Below are 20,053 nucleotides of genomic sequence, written 5' to 3'. Positions count from 1 at the left end.
ATTCATATACATATACATTCATACATAATAATATCCCTGGATGTGAGGAATGAGGAACATGTATGCAATATTTCTCTTCTGAGGCTGCCTTATTTCACTGAGCATGATCACTTCTACACTTTTTCTTTTTTTCTGAAAATGCTGTAAGTTTGTTCTTTGTGGCTGGATAAAAACCCAGTTTCACATGCACCATACTTCTTTTCCCTGGTCATCTGTTGATGGGCATCTAGGTTAGTTTCATACTATGGATAATGCTGCAGTAAATATGGATATGCAGGTATCTCTGTGGTATTTAGATTCATTTCAGTATATACACAAGGCTGGTATAGAAGGGTCATATGATATATATATATATATATATATATATATATATATATATATATATATACACACACACACACACACACACACACACACACACACACACACCATAGTGGCGAACGGTGGTGGTCAAAGTTTCTCTTTTTCTGTATCTTCACCATATCTCTTATCCTTTTTGTCTTGCTGATAGCCATTTTAATTTGTATGGATGGAATCTCAGTGTATCCATTTCAGTCTTTCATGACTGATTCCAGCAGCTGTCTCCCATCCTGAGCCTGCAGCAAGCTTTCCCAGGCTGTCCAGCATTGCCATTGTACCCCTGAGTCTCGCCTGGGTTACTTCTGCTCCATCAGCCTGCCCTCGGGGACAGGTGGGCTTTTCACTAGGCCGTGCATTCCTGAGGTGCATCACATCAAATGGAGACCTCCTGTCCTTTCTTATTCTTTCTCTTTCTCCCCCCTTCTCCCTCTGTCTCTCCTTTCATAGTCCCTAACTGCAATCACCACCACCTCTAACCCCAGTAACTGAAACCCTGCCTACCTCTATTTTCTGCAGTAATTGGCTGTATCCACCTTTATTTAACCAATAGTTTTAAATTGGGGAGAAATTTACGTAACATCACTTGGCATATATGAGGATGTACTCATGGGGCAACCAGACCTTGGGGGCCAGTATTTAGCATTTGAATATTTAACAGCACCAGACCAATCCTCAACAAGGTGTTATGGAAGAATGTTTTGCACAATATAACCTTAAGACATTTCTCTTATTTTCTAAAGGTTTTACATTCACTTAGGTTTATGAATCATTTATACTCTATTTTACATAAACTAAGTTATTTTTGCACATATATATCAAAATTCATTTTCTGATACTGCATGAAAAGTTCCCTAACACATTAGATAAACAAAAGCTTGCTCTGTAGTGTGTGTGGATGGTATAGCTAAAAGCAGGCTCCCAGACCACTGGGACATTGTGACTCTCACGAGGCTTGTCTATAGTGGCCACTCTTCCTTCCTGGCCCAGTCCAATGGCCATTGAAAGGCCTCAGCTACCATGCTGACCTTGCCCATGTAGCAGCTAGCTGGTCTTCTTCCCTCACTGCCTGGGCCTCTCCGGAAGCTCTTTAAGTATCCATAATACCTGGGGAAGAATTCCCTGAGAGTGAGCAGAGAAGTGAGCCAGGGTAACCAAGGCAGGAGTTGTCAGCTTTTAAAACTCAGTCTTGGACACGTGGAAAACACTACAATGACTGAAAGAAGAAAAAAAGTATTGATTATTAGAAAGTGAGGGCAGGAGGCCAATGTTTGTACAATTGTGATTGTACAGTTAATGCACAATAGACAAAGAACAAGAAAAATCTTAAAATAGAGAAGTATACACTTAAAGTGGTCACTTTCTCATCCAATTAATTAATAGAAGGAAAATTATATGTAGTGATGAATGGAATATTTAAAAGTTTAAGGGCACAGAAACCTTTAGAGTTCTGAAAGTTCAAAGTGTCCATAAAGGTGCAAGTATTCATTTATCAATATTGTTTGTGTTCATAAGGAGACACATGATGACATTGTCTTGAGGAAATATCCAAAAATAATAAGAGTTAGTTTGGCTTTTCTCTTGTTCTATAGAGTCACGAATGGTCTTGTTGTTATTGTTGTTTCTGTATCTTTTTCCAGACTTTTTCTGGAAAGAACATGGTCATTATAGTAAAGCAGTGTATTATAAAGAACTTTAAAATACTGTGAAGAGATGGTATGATTTAAGGTGACTTATAGAAAATAACAGTTATTTTGATAATATAAATTTTTACTCTTTAGTATGTATTTTATAGCATTATATTCCAAGTTTTATGTGTTTATATTTTCCTTTAATACTGTACTCAACCACATGAGTTGATGGGGAACAAGAGCATTCTAGGAACTACCTTAAACAGTTTCCAGCTTTGAAAATGTCAATATTCTGAAATGTGTAAGGTCTCAGTGAAGCCTCCACTTGGTTATGTATTAATTACCTATCTCACATATGCATTAGATCATACCTCAGGAGAATGACACACGCTCTAGCTTGACATATAAGTACATTATCCATGAAGACTCGGTGCCAACCATCAACAGCAATAATGTCATCCAGGAGGAGCTGGATACCTTCGAGTGGGCGTTGAAGAGCTGGTCTCAGTGCTCCAAACCCTGTGGTGGAGGTAGTAGCTGCATTCGTTTTCAAAGCCGTTTATCACTCTATGGATTGCTACTTTACAGCTGTTAAGTTTGCTACCCTTATGGATCATAATGTAAACATCTGTGTTTCCTGAGCTCTTAGACAGCCCCTGTGAAAGGGTTGTGCCGTTGGACCCCATTCCACAAGAGGGTCATGACCAACATGTTGAGAATCACTTATGTAAAACAATGGAGGACCTAACACCTAACATCCCTGTACTCTTTTCTTGAAGATTCACATCTTGTGTTCAATAGAGTAGTGTTGTTTTAAAAGTTATTAACTCAATAGTTCCTAATATGACCCTCTCAGCACCCCAATAATGGAACTGAGGCCTATTAGACTTACGTATTCAGCTTTAGCACAATTACTGGACAGATTACTCCTAATCTATTTTTATGTGCTAGACCGGCTAGTTCCCAGCTGAGCTCCCTGAGTACTTGCTGTTTGACTCTCCCTGGTTTGCCTTTTGGTCCATCAGCCTGTGTTCCGGATGCACTTCTCCTGGCCACGTGCTCACAGCCCATCTCTCTTCATGGCAGCCTCCTCCTCTTCTGTCTTCCTTCTTATCCTCCTTCCTAGTGGTCCTGACCTGTGACCTCCAGCCTGGTAATCAGAACCCTGCCTACCTCTATTCTCCCCAGTCATTGGCTGTAGCTTCTTTATTTAACCAGTCAGAGAGAAGGTCAGTGACCAACGTTTAACATCATCCTTTGGTGTATGTGAGAATGTGCTCATGGGACTGTAAGCAGATCTTGGGGGCCAGTCTTCAGGATGTGAATACATAGCAGCCACAGGCCAACCCCAACACCGTAGCACCTTAGTCACTTTTCCCAATATCTAAAACTTCTTCCAATACAATTTACCGAGGCTGCTGCCTTTTCTCCATCTTGCTGTCCATGGCTATGCACATCTTTCCTGTTTGTCCTATCAAGAGTGCAGTTAATTACATCCACCTATCTACCTAATTATGCTGTTTTAGATGCTCCTGCTATACCGAATGCTTTGTATATCTGTGTGTCCATACTCACAGATATGATGTCAGTACTATTTTTAATCTTCATTATACTGATGGCGAAATTGAAACACAGGGTCTGTAAGTGGGACCAAAACATAGGATTCAAACCAGCTTAGCTGAGTACCATACTCCCTGGCTGTACTGAATTTCTTCTCTCATTTTTCCAGACCAGATCCACGAGATGGACCCCATTTTTATCAATCTGTTTGTCTGGTTCTGCACAACAAATATTCTAGTATTAAACAGGCAATAACAGAATTTGTCCCAACAAGCAGAATAGTAATCACTATCAAATTAAATTCTGAATAATAAACAGAAAAAAATTCATAGTAGAGAATTCAGACTCTATTTCTACAGTGTTTCTGGAAAGGGCATAACATGGTTGGGGCTTTTAAGAATGGCACTTCATTCCCCATTGCAAGATAAACACTGATTTAATTTGGATCCTCACTTTTTCATATGTTCCACATAGATACGGTCCTCAGGGTTATTCGTGACATTTTAATATGCGCAGCATCTGTGCCTGCCTCACTGGGCTGCCTTCACTGCTTTGGAAGACATTTTCTTCTCTCTTTACACGATAATGCTTTTAACTTAATGGATGACTAGAATTATATTGGTTATTGCAATTAAAATCCTTCAGTCATCTGACATGTGGCCCTGAAGACACACAGCCATTCAAGTAGTGTTCCTATAGAGAGTTAATGGGCTGAGTCTCATCGCTAGGGATCATTAAGCAAGGCATCTTCCAATGGCATTGTACAAAACAACTGGCTTTTACATTTCAAGAATAGTAAGGGCCCTGAAGATGGTGTTTGGGAAATTATTCCTGTTGGGGGAAGCCAAGGAGCTGTGGATGTTAGATGAACCATGTGGTTCCTGACGGGTAAAGCCTTGTTGGAAGGAACTTTACATGGACAGTGGCAGGTTTTGAATATTGTCTGCATAATATCTTCTAAGAATTATTCTGTAGTAATGTGAAATGTTTAGGAGTGAAGGATCCAAAGGTCTGCATCCTGGAAAACATGCACATATAGCAAGCTATAATTTGGGCAGTAAATGAGATGATTAATCTAAATTCTTATAGCTACTCACCTTCCATACAACTTTTATATGGGCTATGGAGTTTTCAGTTTCTAAAGGGGTTTTATTGTTGGTGGGTTTGTTTGTTTTACAAATATCAAAATCATGACCTCCAGGTCTAAGTGCGTGCCTGGGGCTCATGACTTTGTAGATCTGCTCTTTCTTACCTCCTCCCTCTTCACACATGGCATGTTCTCCACCCACCGGAAGTACCAAACCTGTCACACACTCTTTCCTGTATGTGGCACTGATGGCATACCATTTCCTTTATGCAGGAGAGATTGAGCTCCACTCTTCTGCTTAAGGAGGGGTTGGTCTGTAAGTCTTCCTTGTCCCTTCCATCAGCTAAGCTAGTGGCCTCTCCTGTGTGTGCATTTCTGCGCCTGCAGAAAGTTCATCGCTGAGCTCTGTAAAGGCCTGTGCTAGTCACCTTTGATCACCACAGTGGTTACCTAATCTACTCTCACACAAGGCAGTGTAAATGTTCTGTCTCATTCACCTACAAGTTCACGGGTACTGTGTAACAAGTTTTAGTATTTACTAAGCATAAGTTCTGAGAAAGCGGGCCTTTTACTTTGAAACTCATTTCTATTCACTTCTAAATGGTAACATCTATTACGGTACTTGGCACATTATGCGCATACAGATGTTTATTAAAGGAATTCATTCATGAATATTAAAATATTTGCCATTAGTAAGTGCCTAAACAAAGCTTATTTTCTCATCCAGGATTCCAGTATACAAAATATGGATGCCGAAGGAAAAGCGACAGTAAAATGGTTCACCGCAGCTTCTGTGAGGTCAATAAAAAGCCGAAACCCATCAGACGCATGTGCAACATTCAGGAGTGCACACACCCACTGTAAGCATTGAATCATTCACTCTGCTGCACTTATAAATGTCTTCACGGTTTTGAAATGCATACCACCCTGTTGTTAGCTACCTAGGTTATGCTTCTTGCTAGATCAACCAACCAGTTTCTCTGAAGGCAGCTGAGGGAGTCCTTTGATATCTCCACATTCTCTTCTGTCCACTACCACCCTTGCTCCCTACTTCAGTGAGGTCTGCTTTCTTACATCCTGTTTGTAGGTCATGCATTTCTTGAGTTTTTCTTTTAGGCTTTCCTCTCCTGCATCTGGTTAGTCAGTATGCATAGACTCAAAGCATACCGATTATTGGACCCTTCTATAACCATGAAGTCCTAACATAGAAGCATATCCATACCTTACTACACTTTGCTTTTTGTAGTTTAAGACTGATCTAGTCTGTCAAAATGAAATATGGTGTTTACAATAAGGAATTGTGCTCATCTGTGAAGGCCCCAATTGTGACTCGAATGAAAAGACATGTCTTATGAGAGAACTGGAATCACAGCTGACTCAGCATTAACCCACTGTTGGTGACAGTAGAATTTGGGAGTGTTCCATGGGAGGTCACTTTGAACCTTAGTCTCAGAAACTATTTTATTAAGTACGTTTAAGGAGATACTTTCTATCAAGGCCTGCACATATGACCTTTCTCTTCAGCTCACTAAGGTCCAATAATAGTAAAAGCTAGAATATTGAAGTGCTAACTGAGGTTAATATGTCATGAATAAGAGGGTAATAGCCAAATCCCTTTGTTGTGCAAATGCAAAGCATTGGGGCCATTGTCAGGAAGTTGTTCCCCCATAAGGTGCACCCATTCAGGAGACAGGAAGCACCCAGGCATCGCACTTTGCAGATGCTCACTTGTCTACTTCACTGCTCCCTCTTGCTCCCACAGCTGGGTGGCAGAAGAATGGGAACACTGCAGCAGAAGCTGTGGCAGCTCTGGGTACCAGCTGCGCACCGTGCGCTGCCTCCAGCCACTCCAGGATGGTACCAACCGCTCAGTGCACAGCAAGTACTGCCTAGGAGACCGTCCTGAGAGCCGCCGGCCCTGTAACAGAATGCCCTGCCCAGCCCAGTGGAAAACGGGGCCCTGGAACGAGGTGAGGTGTTTGTTAGCATGCAGAGAGTGTGTGAAGGGGTTAGGAAAAATTAATACTTTCAGACAGCATTTGTGGTTGTCAATAGGTAGTAGGGACATACTGTGGTTAGGTGTTTGGTGACATGGAGGCATCTGAAAGGTCCCTGGATCTTCTGAGATCATAGTGACTTCCTGTTATATCAGTTCCAATCCACCACAGAATGCAAGACTCTAGATGTCAGTAACCCCGTGTACTCACCCCCACAACACCTCTCTTACTATATCCTCATTCTAGCTGATAAGTAAATCTTCTGTGTTCCAAATCATGCTTGTTCAAGCCTGCTCCTTCCTGTGACTTGTTCTTCCCTGTCTCTGGTCTAACCATATCTTCCCCCTTCACCAAGGCTCACTACCATAGTCCAAACTCCTTACACATTACCTTGTCCCTTCTACCAAGGTTTCCTCTGCTTTTAAATGACAGGGGCCACAGTAGCTCTAGACTCTTACTCAGGACAAAGCATTGTGAAGCCTGTCTTAGTCTGATCTTGCCCTCAGTCTAATGACAGTGTGCCTTGCTTCCTCAGTGCATAGCCACAGCCTGGGGTCAAATGGAATTTGGTGATTGGCTGGATCACTGTTTTATTGTCTATAATACCACCTGTTCTTGATACTTCTAAGGACTCAAAATAAGAGAGCTTCTAGAAAGATGAAACATCAAAAGGCAGGTACAGAAGAAAGGACCAGTCGTCCACAGGGGACAATATGGAGAAATGTTCATTCCCCTTAGAGACCTGGAACTGAGCTTTTCCCAGCCCAGCCTACCTCAACAGTACAGAAGTTTCTCAACTTAGTTTGGAAGTTCTTGCCAGTAAATTCTACTCTGTCAGAAAAATAAAGGAGTTGGGGGTTGCCTACCAGGACCTGAAAAGAACACCAATGTATGAGTCCATGGTTATTTGGCCTCAGAATCTCTGTGTGGCATCTCTTCCATAGAGAGAGAACTCCAGAGTTGGCAAGTGGTTTGTGGCGTGTGTGCTATGGGGTAGAAATCCTAGGAGCATATATGTGCCTTGGCTCTGTAGAATCAACATCTGTAATTGCAGCCTTTGTTTCTGTAGTGTTCAGTGACCTGCGGTGAGGGAACAGAGGTGAGACAGGTTCTCTGTAGGACTGGAGACCACTGTGATGGTGAAAAGCCCGAGTCTGTCAGAGCCTGCCAGCTGCCTCCCTGTAATGGTAAGAGCATCACTAATTGTACTTAACATTGTGATATTGTTGAACCTCAGAGAGCAGAAATTCCTTTCAGCATGAGGTCTGGAATCTGCATTTGCTTACCAAGAAATAGTCAAATGAAGACACCTTTGGAAATAATAGTCTGAGAATGCTGTTTGAAATAGGGCCAGCATCACTGAGTTACCAAAAGAAGTCCATTGGGGAGAGTGAGTGAGGCTGTTTCAAACATGTGTAGCTTCTTTCAATGTGAGTTTCTGTTGGGGACAACCATTGGTTTCTCTATGATTTATAATCTTGCAGAATTGTAGTTAGATGGTTACAGCAGGCTTCGAAATACTTTATTAAAATTATTTAGGCAGATGGAAGTAAATGAGACTCAACCTTAAGATCCTTTCTAAATAACTGCCCATATATATAAAGTGTGATTCCAAAATAGACACCTTGTACTTAAGGTGTCTTCTGACTTCAAAACACACACCTTGTACATATGCAAAAATCAAGCAGTTGCCTCAGTGACCCAACTAGTTGTATTTTGAAAGTAGAATGTTTGTTTATTTATTTAAAATCTGAACTGGGGAATGGACTCAGCGGGTAACATGCTTGCTGTAGGAGTATGCGGAGCTGAGTGCAGGCCTTGGGCATTCCTGATGGTGGCACATACCTGTAGTCATAGCTCAGGGGAGGCAGAGACCCTGCTGCACAGGATAAGGCAGGTAGCAATGAGGAAAGACACCTGCCATCTGCTTATCTCCTTACTGCTGCACCTCTCTTCTTGCCCTCATTGGTGTGCCCTCTGGTAAAACTCAAGACTAAAAGGATTTTTTTTCTCTGCATCTAAATCCATGAGTAATATTAACCTCTGATGTTCTCTGCCCTCCCCCCCTTTTTCTGTAAAAAACTTGGCAACTTCTTCAAATAGCTTTGTATTCTGGGCATTTTGGGCTTCCAATCTTTAAGTATTGTAAACAACTATATTTAAAATGGCAAAACCTCAAGAGCACATTTGGAGGGTTCTAGCAGGGGAGCACATGACCAAAGACCACTCCTCCTCTGCTTGGGAAGGTCATCCTCTTTGACCAAGAGTGCAGCTATGGAAGGGGTTCACCATGTGGAGTGGTAAGGGAGGAAGGGGGACACCTGCCTAGCTAACCAGATCAGCCACATTAACCTTGGTGATCAGTGGGATGGCCTGTCACAGCCAGTTCACCTCATATCCCTTCTCTTGGGCTTTTATTCCTTCAATGTAAGTTGTCTTGTCCAATGTATGGGGTAGTTTTTGTTTCATATCACTACACATTATTTTGTTACATATATTCTTAAATGGATGAATAAGTGAATGGATTAGCCACTAGTGTAGTAGAACCCAACGAACTCTACTCAAATCAGCACAGTGGTGGCAGTGGCAGTGGCACTTACCTTGATACCCACCCCAGTGTTCTTGGTTCCTGAATGAAACACACACACACACACACACACACACACACACACACACACACACACACAGAGAGAGAGAGAGAGAGAGAGAGAACCTTATATCTTTATATACTTTAAACAGCTCAATGGCTGGGCCACTTCCTAACCTCCATGTGGCTGATGTACTTCCCTAGCTCATCACCTACTAAAACCTAGATTCCACCTTGGCTGCCCTGGAGCCAGATCCGCAGCCCTCCTGGGCCACGATCTCTGACTCTTACATGATGGCCATGCTCTCTCTTCTGCACCTCTCAGGCCTGCTGTATTCTTCTTCCTCCTAGGCATTGCTATATCCTTCCTCCCCCCTCGCTTCCCTTTCTGCGAATCCCAAAAGTCTCATCTCTCTCTCTTTTGGCCCAGCCATTGGCCATCAGGAACTTTATTTACCAATCAAAACCAACTTGGGGCAGGGACCCTCAGCATCTTACCTGTGGATTCTCTTGCAAGTTTGGGGACCCAATTAACATAATACAAGCATTAGACCAAACCACAACACACTAGGGTAAAGGTTAACTAATGAATCGCCTGTTATTTATACATGCTGAAAGAGGGAAAAGTGGTGAACTACTCAAGGACAGGCCTCATGTTCAGGAGTGGTTGGCTGAACTATATAATAGAGTCCACAGTTGTGTTGGTGGTGGTGGTGGCGGTAGTGTACGTGTGTATACGCCTGTGTACTTTTATTTGGTTACACTTGGTGGATTCTTTGCTTTAGTTTGTTTGTAGGGAGGTTGATTTGTTTTCTTGGTTTGGGTTTTTTGTTGTTGTATTGTGTTCTTTTCTTTTCTTTTTTGAGGAAGAACTTAAAGTTGCATTGGGGGTGAGATTCTGGAAGGACTTGGGGAAGGGGAAGATTATGATCAAAAATATACTTAAATTCAAAAGCTGTTTTAAATAATAAAAAAGTAAAAAAAGAATAAGATGAAAAATAATAAATAAAAGTGAAATGTTTCAAAAAGTTTCACCATTAGTTAATATTTGTCATAGATTCTTTTATGGATATTGATTACTACATTGGGTCCATTGTAGTCCTAATTTGTTAATACTTTTATTTTTATCACTAATTAATGTTGAATATTTTCTATAACTATTAATATGACTGCATTTTATTTTTCTTCTATAATAATTATAGTAATTTTAAAATAAAACTAACCTTTTAAATCAAAACAAGAAATGATAAGATCCAACATGGCCACCAGGGGGAGACATAGGACTTCTTTATTTAGCTGTTTCCTTTGGAAAGTGATTTTCAATATAGAAACTCAAACAAAACAAAAAACTATACCCAATTAGACGCTTTAAAACTTCCTGTTGCTGTATGAATTTGCCCACATGTAGTTATTACTGTCATCGCTGAACACTTTCTAGGTAAACTCTGTTGATTTTACCAGCTCGAATATGTATGTCTGGCTGCCTGGCTGCACAGACCTGCTTGCCCCTTTTTTGGTGGTAGTGGGTTAGACACTGTAAAATCAATGTGCCAGTGCGACAGCATGACTGTGTTAGTGTGCCCATGTTTCTCTCATGAGCATTACTGCCCTGAGTTAGAAGTCTAAAGCCAATTTGGGGAGTTCTGACATCACAAGTTTCTATGCTATTTCAGCCAAACAGGTAGGATAGCCCTCAGTCACAAACTAGAATCAATCAGATGAACTTTTGAGGTCCAACATAAAGTTCCTTTCCCACAGTTCCTATGGCACAGGTGTGGTATGAGAAGGCTATAAAGTTTCCATTACTTTAATGATTGATTCTGTTGTATGATTATATTTGTTTATAATACTCAATTGTCTTTATGGCCTGCTCATCTATGCCTACAAAATTATCATGCAGGTTGTCCTCAGTGTCTTTCACTCCTCCATACAGAAGCATACTCTTGACCTAATGAGACTTGGGCGCTCAGTCACTCTGCAGTGGCTAGGTGTGCACATTTGGACAAGAGTTCCATCTCATCCCTTCTCTGATGCACAGAGGATGTTTCTGGGCCCATCCTCCCATCAGTAGCAGGCAAAAGAATGTCTGTGAGACAGATTCCCTCAGCAGAGGCTACAGCCCCAGTCGTAGTCAGGGCACTTTGCTTAGTTTTAGATAGACACATAGGAAATATAGTTACAAGCAAAGAACTGGTCTGTCAAGGTTAAAAATCTAACAATATCAACCAACCAGATCCCCCCAGAGCTCCCAGGGACTAAGCCATCAACAAAGGAGTACACATGGCTCCAGCTGCATATGTAGCAGAGGATGGCCTTGTCAGGCATCAATGGGAGGAGAGGTCCTTGGTCCTGTGAAGGCTCAATAGATGCCCCAGTGTAGGGAAATTGAGGATGGGGAGGTAGGAGTGGGTGGATGGGTGGAGGAATGCCCTCATAGAAGCAGGGGGAGGGGGATGGAGTGGGGGCTTCCAGGAAGGGGGAAAACCAGGTAAGGGTATAATACTTGAAATGTAAATAAATTAAAAAAAATAAATTTAAAAAATTACTTGAAACTGAACTGTGAACTACACACTGTGCTGGAGTTAAAATAAAATAAAATAAAATCTCACAAATCCTCAGTCACCAATAATACCACCTAGCTTAACTTTAGCAAGCGTAAGGTGTTCGAACTTCATATACTGCAGTAGGCCTATACATGTCAAGACAGTATGACTGTCAGCTTGGGATGTGAACTTGGAATGACAGGTGAAACAAAGTAGCCTGCTGTCAACATCGCCAACTGAGCCTCTTAAAAAAAAACTCTCAAAAGTTCTTTGGCATTATGGGACAGATTTGTTAGCCTGTAGTGTGTTCCTACGTAACGATGGATGGCCTATAGGTGCCATAGTTCTATGCTTTTTAAATGGTACAGGACCACATCTGTCTCTATAAATATCCTGGCTCATATGCATAAACATAAAATACTGTCAGTTTTATAAAACTAAATATTAAATACAGGAGTTACTTAGGACAGAGTTGACATTTTATAGAGCTGTTCTGTTTTCTAATAAGAGCCTAAGAATGTGTGGTCATAAACATGAAACTTGTTTTCAAGCCAGACAATTCTATTTTAATCAAAGGGGTCATTGTTTCCTTGGCTAAACGTTATAATGATTTAATTAATTATAGAAGTAATGTTTAATACTCATTTTAGTTGTAGTATTAAAAACCGTTGTAGAGTCAAATTATTAGAAAGACAAACTTCAATATTGCAGTTAAAAATGATGCTCCTCCCCATCTTCAGCATGAACACAATGCAATTTTTCTCCTTCTACAGTCAGACACACATCTCAATTTTGTCTCAAAGACAACATTCCCCCTCAGTGATCTGACAGCTTTTAGAGAGAGTGAAGCAGTGATCATGCCAAGTGTGTTGTAGACACGGAGATGCTTGCTTTAGCCGGGTGTGGTGGGACATGCTTATACTCTCAGCCCTACAGAGGCTAGCCTGGATAAATTCATCAAAGTCCTGCCTTAATAGATTAAAAATCAAGACAATAGCTATCTATTACACTGTATCCATCCTGCTGTTTATATTTGTTAATAATTTTTGTTTCTTTGATCCTTTCATGTTTATGCATGTTGTTTTTTTTTCTTATGTTTTTGCAGATGAGCCATGTTTGGGCGACAAGTCCATCTTCTGTCAAATGGAGGTGCTAGCGAGATACTGCTCCATACCAGGGTATAACAAGCTATGCTGTGAGTCATGTAGCAAGCGCAGTGGTACCCTGCCACCACCATACCTTCAAGAAGCTGCTGAAATTCATAGTGATGCTATCTTTGGCCCTAGCGACCTCCCTCTGTCCCTAGTGATGCCTACACCCTCCCTCCCTTACTACTCAGGGACCCGTGCTGAGAAGAAATCCTTGGGTAGCATCTCTCCCATGGCAAACCCCAATGTAGATGCTGCTGCCTTCAGAGCTAGCAGCAGAGCTGGTGCTGATTTCCCCCGGAAGAAAGCACAACAGGCCGGAAGAAAGACGCTGGTATCAATACCACCCTCCTCATCCATAAAGACTGATCACCCCCGTTCCATTTCCCCCGTGGCTGCTGCTGCCCCCTCTCCTGCTATCAGTGATTCAGTAGGTGCTTCTCCCCAGACAAGAACCCCAAAGAGAGATGCAAAGAGTATTAGCAGGAGACATCCGACCAGGTCAACCACCTCAGAGAGATGAGAAAGCAGACCAGTGGAGCTAGTCAAAGGGAAACCTGGACCACCTCCCTCCCTGCATGGTGCATACAACTTGTTAAAAAGCAGAACTCTCCACAAAAGGTTTACTCGTGTCCTCTGTACATGGAAGGACAGGAAGTGCTGGTTCACTTTTTAGTTGCTTCCATCTTCCTCCTGTTCCACATCAACTTGTTTACCAGAATCCATTGGAAGAAAGCGCCAAAGACTGTTTTCAGAGGGAAAGAGCCCCGTTTCAGTGGCCCCTGCCTTAGAATGCCAGCAGTTGGGAAACTGAGGCAAGAGGGTGGCCGTCCATTCTGGGACAGCCAGGAACAACTCTCCCCAAAAGAAAGGAAAAGAATTGGAAAGGGCTGCTCTCTAAGGAAGAGAAGAGACTAGAGCCGATTGTGCATATCAGCTGATTTGTTCGTTTGTCTGTCTTTTAAAAGTTACAGTTAAGAATAACCCAAACAAATGCCAGTGGTTTACACTTCGAGAAATTTTGGAAATAATTCTTAGACTTGTACTCCTATTTATCTATATTAGAAATACTGTATGAGCAAATTTGCAACTGTCGTGTAAATACTGTATATTGCAGAAATCAGTATTATTTTAAAAGATGTTCTCAAATGATTGTTTACTATCTTACACTTCTGGATGTTCTAGGGGGCCTGTCATTGAGTATTGCCTTATGTGACATTCCGTGAGTTGATTTCAAAGCAGAGTAGGATGAAGAAGTTGGGATTACAGCTACTGACAATATAAAGAGGGTTTGCCATTTGTCATCTGTTGGCACTGCAGATGTACAGGTGACTCATTTAATCTACTGCCTTCCTTTCTTGCAACAAAGGGAACGGGACCGGTGTCTCCATGTGTTTCTGCACACAGGCTGCAGTGGCTAAGCTTGTACAAGGCAAAGCCCAACCTTCTTGCCATCACATCAAAGGACATTATGGCGATGCGAAGCATATCAGTGATGCCCTGTCCATGTGCTATCAGTTGTACTTGATACACTGTGATCATCACAGATGTGTTGTGTGTGTTCTTTCATAGCTGAGAAAAGTATCACCAGGCTAGAACTGACACTTGAGTATGTTAGTGCTTTGAAAGCAAGTTCAAGGAAGAGTCTTCGTCATGGTTGAGATATTTATTTTCTGCATGGTTCATATCTAAATGTTCCCAGTCACAATGCATCGGACTGCAGTGCCAGGCTTGTAGTTCTGTTAGTGACCAACATGCTCACACGAAACCAGAAATGCTCCCTCCAGGGAGTAGATGTATAGTATTTGTATATAGGACACAGATCTGAAGATATTTATTTTAAGAGTTGATTTTTTTCTTGATAGTCTTTTTATGTCTTTAATATTGACCCTAATATCAATGACATTTTAGTAAACTAGAGAGACATAATTAGAGGTGTGTGCTATGTTCTGTGCAGAAAGGACAAATTTAAACCAAGCACACAACCAACTCAAAGAACTAAAATTGAACAGATTCTTACTTTAAAAAAAAAAAAAAAGGAACAAATTTGGCAATACTTGATTGAATCCAGGGCCTCGCACATGCTAAGCCAGCACTCCATTGCTGAGCTACATCTCTGTCCCCTTTTCTATTTTCAATACAGGATCTGCCTAAATTGCCTAGGCAGGCCTTGAACTTGTGATCCACTTGCCACAACCTCCCAAGAAGCTGGGATTACAGGCAAAGCTTGTGTTAAATATTTACATTTTTAAAGTAGTCGATACAGAGTTAATGACTTGGTCCCCTTCAAGGATGCATAAAATAGTCAGGAATCAGCTAGCCATTTAATGAATAATGATAGCCATTTAATGAATAATGAGTTAGAAACATTTCTAAGGCTGGGTGAGATGGTGCACACCTGCCATCCCAACATTCAGTAGCTGAGGCAGGAGGATTACTGTGAGTGTGCAGCCAGCCTGGGCCATGTAGCAAGACTCTGCCCCCAACAAAACATATTTTAAGTATGTAATGAGTACTTCCTGAATTGCACTTAAAGACGAAAGTATTGTGAGCCTGCTTTTGAAGTAATTTTCTAAACATGTCTAGAAATCCATTGCGCAGACTAAAGTAGAGGTGCATTATCCTTGCAAAGCACAGACTGGGAAGGCCTTGTGTGTTATAACCATCATAAACGAACAGCCTAAGCTATGACTCAATACCTCTCGAAACAATTGCTGCTACTTCATGCAAGAATCTGAAATGTCGAGTTAGGTGACTTCCTGATAGTTAAATCATCCCTGAGCCTTAAAAAGTTCTCTCTTGAAAACTTCACCAGAATGAAATTCTCTCTAGTTTGCTTGGGTGTACACACTTCTGGTCCACAGGGAATCTGAAGATGGTCACCACACAGACACCTCCCTCCCGTAAGATGTATATATTCCTTCCACTTTCTACCCATGCGCTTTTTTTCTACTAAGCTGAAAGTCCCTTTTTGTCAAGGTGTACACTACTGATGCTGTTTATTGTATTGGGAACACATAGCAATAAAAACCGTGAAAGAGGAGAGGTGGCCTGGCCTTGACTTCCTTGCTAGTTTCCTCTGTGCTTGTGGGAATGTATCTTTTCCTCCAATCAAGTGAAACAACCTTTCACTGAAGATACTACAGAAAGGCTCTTGATAAACCCTCATGATAAACCTCAGTTTTAAAGATGCTAAGAAGCCTTGGGAGGTGGATTTTTTTTTTTAACTCTTTCCCTTAGAACTACGGAAGAGAGGAACAATAAGGCTGATGATATAATGAAGAAATGAGAGCTTCCTCTCTCACCCCCTACCCCCTACCCCACGTGAAATCTCAGAGTAGCTGAGATGCTCTGCAGCTACATAACATGAATACCTGAGGGTTGTGGGGATGGTGGTGGTGGGGCTCACATTGTGATGGAACATGGGAGGAACAGAACACCACAGCGATTGGATGCCTTTTTACTATGCAAAGAAAGACTGGAGTACAGATGCTAATTTGAAGGGTGAAGTAGGCAGAACTGAGGTGAGCCTCTACCTGCTGCCTCATACCCACCCACATCCACAGCCTCAGGTGACTTCTCTGACTTTCAGTTTCTTCGGCAATAAGGTGGACTGCAGAGCTCTGACATTACAATGAAATCCAAGTCATCAGCACAGGGCCTAACCCATAGCGCCTCCCAGTGGACATCCAACACTGTCTATATAGTCCTCCTCAGCTTCACTGTACAATTGAACCACAGCAGTCCTCCGATGTCTGGCTGCTTCAGAATCAGAATTGGTCAGTCTCGTTGTGGGTAAGCAAGATGGTTTGGGAAATCTCAAGAAAAATGACTTTAAAAGTTGATATAACAAACTCAATATAAGCACTCTCCAGTTATTGATTTTGAAGATTTTTAGCTGCTTCTTTCCATCTGCCCTTTTCAGACAATGGCCAGACTAAGTGGCCAGCAAGCATTATTCCTGGGAACGTGGCTGACAGTGCCTCAGTACTGTCAGCATGAGTTCCCATACATTTATTTCATCCATATACTTTGCAGTCAGCAGCAAAATCATTCTTCTAAACACACTTGTATTTTTCTTATGAAGAAGCCTTTTAAATTTAAGTTATGTAAGAAAAAAAATCAATAGAAGATGGATAAAGAAGCCAGAGAATACCACCTGCTAAAGAAATGATAGAACAAAAGGACTGTTGAAGCTACTAACAATCAAGAAAGTTAGAGAAGCCATTCAGTACACACAGACATCACCAACTAAAACAATCCTCCCAGGTGCTTTGAATTATTTCAGCCAGAACTGAAGGTGAACTTTTAAAGACCCATTATATTGTTTATGACACAAAGAAAACATAATTCACTAACTTGAGCCTGCGATCCCTGGATTTCCAGAACAAAGATGCGACACATCACTGCAATCTTATCAGTCACTTCACATAGGAATTACCTCAACAGTTAGCTCCACCCTGATAAGTCTGAAGTGAGCAAAACTGTGCTCCAGACAGCACTCACCAACCTTGTATTAATACTGCTGCCTTGAGAAGTTAGTATTTTCTAGTCAGTTCCGTTTCAGACAGACTGCTTACTCCCCAAGGTGAAAGGAGACCATTCTATTGTCACTGCTAAGGAATAGATATGCTAACATAACACATGTGTCTACACAGAGAACAGTTCTTGAACACTCTGCTTGAATACCATATAGAAAAAGGCTCATAATAGTTCAAGGTGGAAAAAAAATTCTCAGCAGTAAAAGATAAGGGTATGACTACATGTGCTTTCCATTTCATTGACAGAGATCAGAGCTCTGATCTAGGACTGAATGATTGGTACCCTAGTTAAGCACAGCCCTTAGGCAAGATAAACATTGATAACCCAGAGAAAAATTACCATATCTCACAGGCATTACATGTTTTGCAACTATATATATTTATACTTTATTTTTTATTAGATATTTTCTTTATTTACATGTCATATGATTTCTCCTTTCCCAGATTCCCCTCCAAAAAAAAAAAAAAAACCCAAAACAACAAGAACAAACCCCTGTTCCCTTCCTCCTCCCTCTGCTCACCACCCTACCCTCTCCTGCTTACTGGCCCTGGCATTCCCCTTTATAGGGGCACAGAACCTTCACAGGACCAAGAGCCTCTCCTCCCGTTGATGACCGACTTGCATCCTCTACACATGCTGCCAGAGCCATCAGTCCCACTATGCATACTCCTTGGTTGGTGGTTTAGTCCCTGGGAGCTCTGAGGGTGCTAGTTAGTTCATATTATTGTTCGTCCCAAGGGGCTGCAAATCCTTCAGCTCCTTCAGTCCTTTCTTTAACTCCTTCATTGGGGAACCTGTACTCAGTTCAATGGATGGTTGTGAGCCTCTACATCTGTGTTAGTCAGATACTGTCAGAGCCTCTCAGGAGATAGCTATATCAGGCTGGAGTGCCCTTCCTTCAGTCTCTGCTCCATAGTTAGTCTCTGCAACTCCTTCCCATGGGTATTTTATTCCCCCTTTTAAGAAGGAATGAAGTGTCCACATTTTGGTCTTCCTTCTTCTTGAGTTTCTTGTGGTTTGTGGATTGTACTTCAAGTATTCTGAAATTCTGGGTTAATAACCACTTATCAGAAAGTGCATACCATGTGTGTTCTTTTGTGATTGGGTTACCTCACTCAGGATGATTTTCTCCAGATCCATCCATTTCCCTAAGAATTTCATAAATTCATTGTTTTTAAAGCTGAGTAGTACTCCATTGTATAGATGTACCACAATTTCTGTATCCACTCCTCTGTTGAGGGACATCTGGGTTGTTTCCAGTTTCTGGCTATTATAAATAAGGCTGCTATGAATATGGTGGACCAAGTGCCTTTATTACATGTTGGAGCATCTTCTGGGTATATGTCCAGGAGTGGTATAGCTGGGTCCTCTAGTAGAATTATGTCCAATTTCCAGAGGAAACACCAAACTGATTTCCAGAGTGGTTGTACCAGCTTGCAATCCCACCTGCAATGAAGGAGTGTTCCTCTTTCTCCACAACCTCTCCAGCATCTGCTGTCATCTGCGTTTTTTATCTTAGCCATTCTGACTGATGTGAGGTGGAATCACAAGGTTGTTTTGATTTGCATTTCCCTGATGACTAAGGATGTTGAACGTTTCTTTAGGTGCTTCTCAGCCATTCGGTATTCATCAGTTGAGAATTCTTTGTTTAGCTCTGTACCCCATTTGTAATAGGGTTACCTGGTTCTCTAGAATCTAACTTCTTGAGTTCTTTGTATACCTTGGGTACAAGCCCTCTATCAGATATAGGATTGGTAGAGATCTTTTCCCAATTTGTTGGTTGCCATTTTGTCCTATTGACAGTGTCTTTTGCCTTACAGAAGCTTTGCAACTTTATGAGGTTCCATTTGTCCATTCTTGATCTAAGAGCATAAGTTATTGGTGTTCTATTCAGAAAATTTTTCCCTGTGCCTATGTGCTCGAGGCTCTTCCCCACTTTCTTTTCTATTAGTTTCAGTGTATCCAGTTTGATGGGGAGGTCCCTGATCCACCTGGACTTGAGCTTTGTACACAGAGATAGGAATGGATCAATTTGCATTCTTCTACATTCTAATCCCCAGTTGAGCCAGCACCACTTGTTGAAAATGCTGTCTTTTTTCCACTTTATGGTTTTAGCTCCTTTGTCAAAGATCAAGTGACCATAGGAGTGTGGGTTCATTTCTGGGTCTTCAATTCTGTTCCATTGTTCTACATGCCTGACACTGTACCAATACCATGCAGGTTTTTTTTTTTTTTTTTAATCACAATTGCTCTATAGTACAGTTTAAGGTCCGGGATGGTGATTCCACCAGAGGTTCCTTTGTTGTTGAGAATAGTTTTGGCTATCCTGGGTTTTTTGTTATTCCAGATGAATTTGCAAATTGCTCTTTCTAAGTCTGTGAAGGATTGAGTTGGAATTTTGATGGGGATTGCATCGAATCTGTAGATTGCCTTTGGCAAGATGGCCATTTTTCCTATATTAATCCTGCCAATCCACGAGCATGGGAGATCGTTCCATCTTCTGAGATCTTCTTCAATTTCCTTCTTCAGTGTTCTTGTCAAACAGATCTTTTCCTTGCTTAGTTAGAGTTATACCAAGGTATTTTATATTATTTGTAACAA

General features: G+C 41.5%; 1 protein-coding gene across 2 annotated transcripts in view; it reads left to right on the top strand.

Moving 5' to 3' along the window:
• Adamts3 (ADAM metallopeptidase with thrombospondin type 1 motif 3) overlaps positions 1–15,953 on the top strand; it is a 236,429-nt gene extending 220,476 nt beyond the window's left edge. For both annotated transcript variants that reach the window (XM_031342981.1, XM_031342980.1), the window contains exons 18-22: positions 2,353–2,518; positions 5,363–5,495; positions 6,398–6,605; positions 7,702–7,819; positions 12,868–15,953. In XM_031342981.1, the coding sequence (XP_031198841.1) occupies positions 2,353–2,518; positions 5,363–5,495; positions 6,398–6,605; positions 7,702–7,819; positions 12,868–13,433 (1,191 nt within the window). In that variant the 3' untranslated portion in view covers positions 13,434–15,953. The remainder of the gene's footprint in view (positions 1–2,352; positions 2,519–5,362; positions 5,496–6,397; positions 6,606–7,701; positions 7,820–12,867) is intronic.
• Positions 15,954–20,053: the final 4,100 nt, after the last annotated feature.

Source organism: Mastomys coucha, unplaced genomic scaffold (genome assembly GCF_008632895.1).
Source record: "Mastomys coucha isolate ucsf_1 unplaced genomic scaffold, UCSF_Mcou_1 pScaffold22, whole genome shotgun sequence".
In the NCBI taxonomy this organism is placed as follows: Eukaryota; Metazoa; Chordata; class Mammalia; order Rodentia; family Muridae; genus Mastomys; species Mastomys coucha.
The sequence above is the reverse complement of the archived record's forward strand: the minus strand, read 5'-3'. Positions and strand labels throughout refer to the sequence as shown.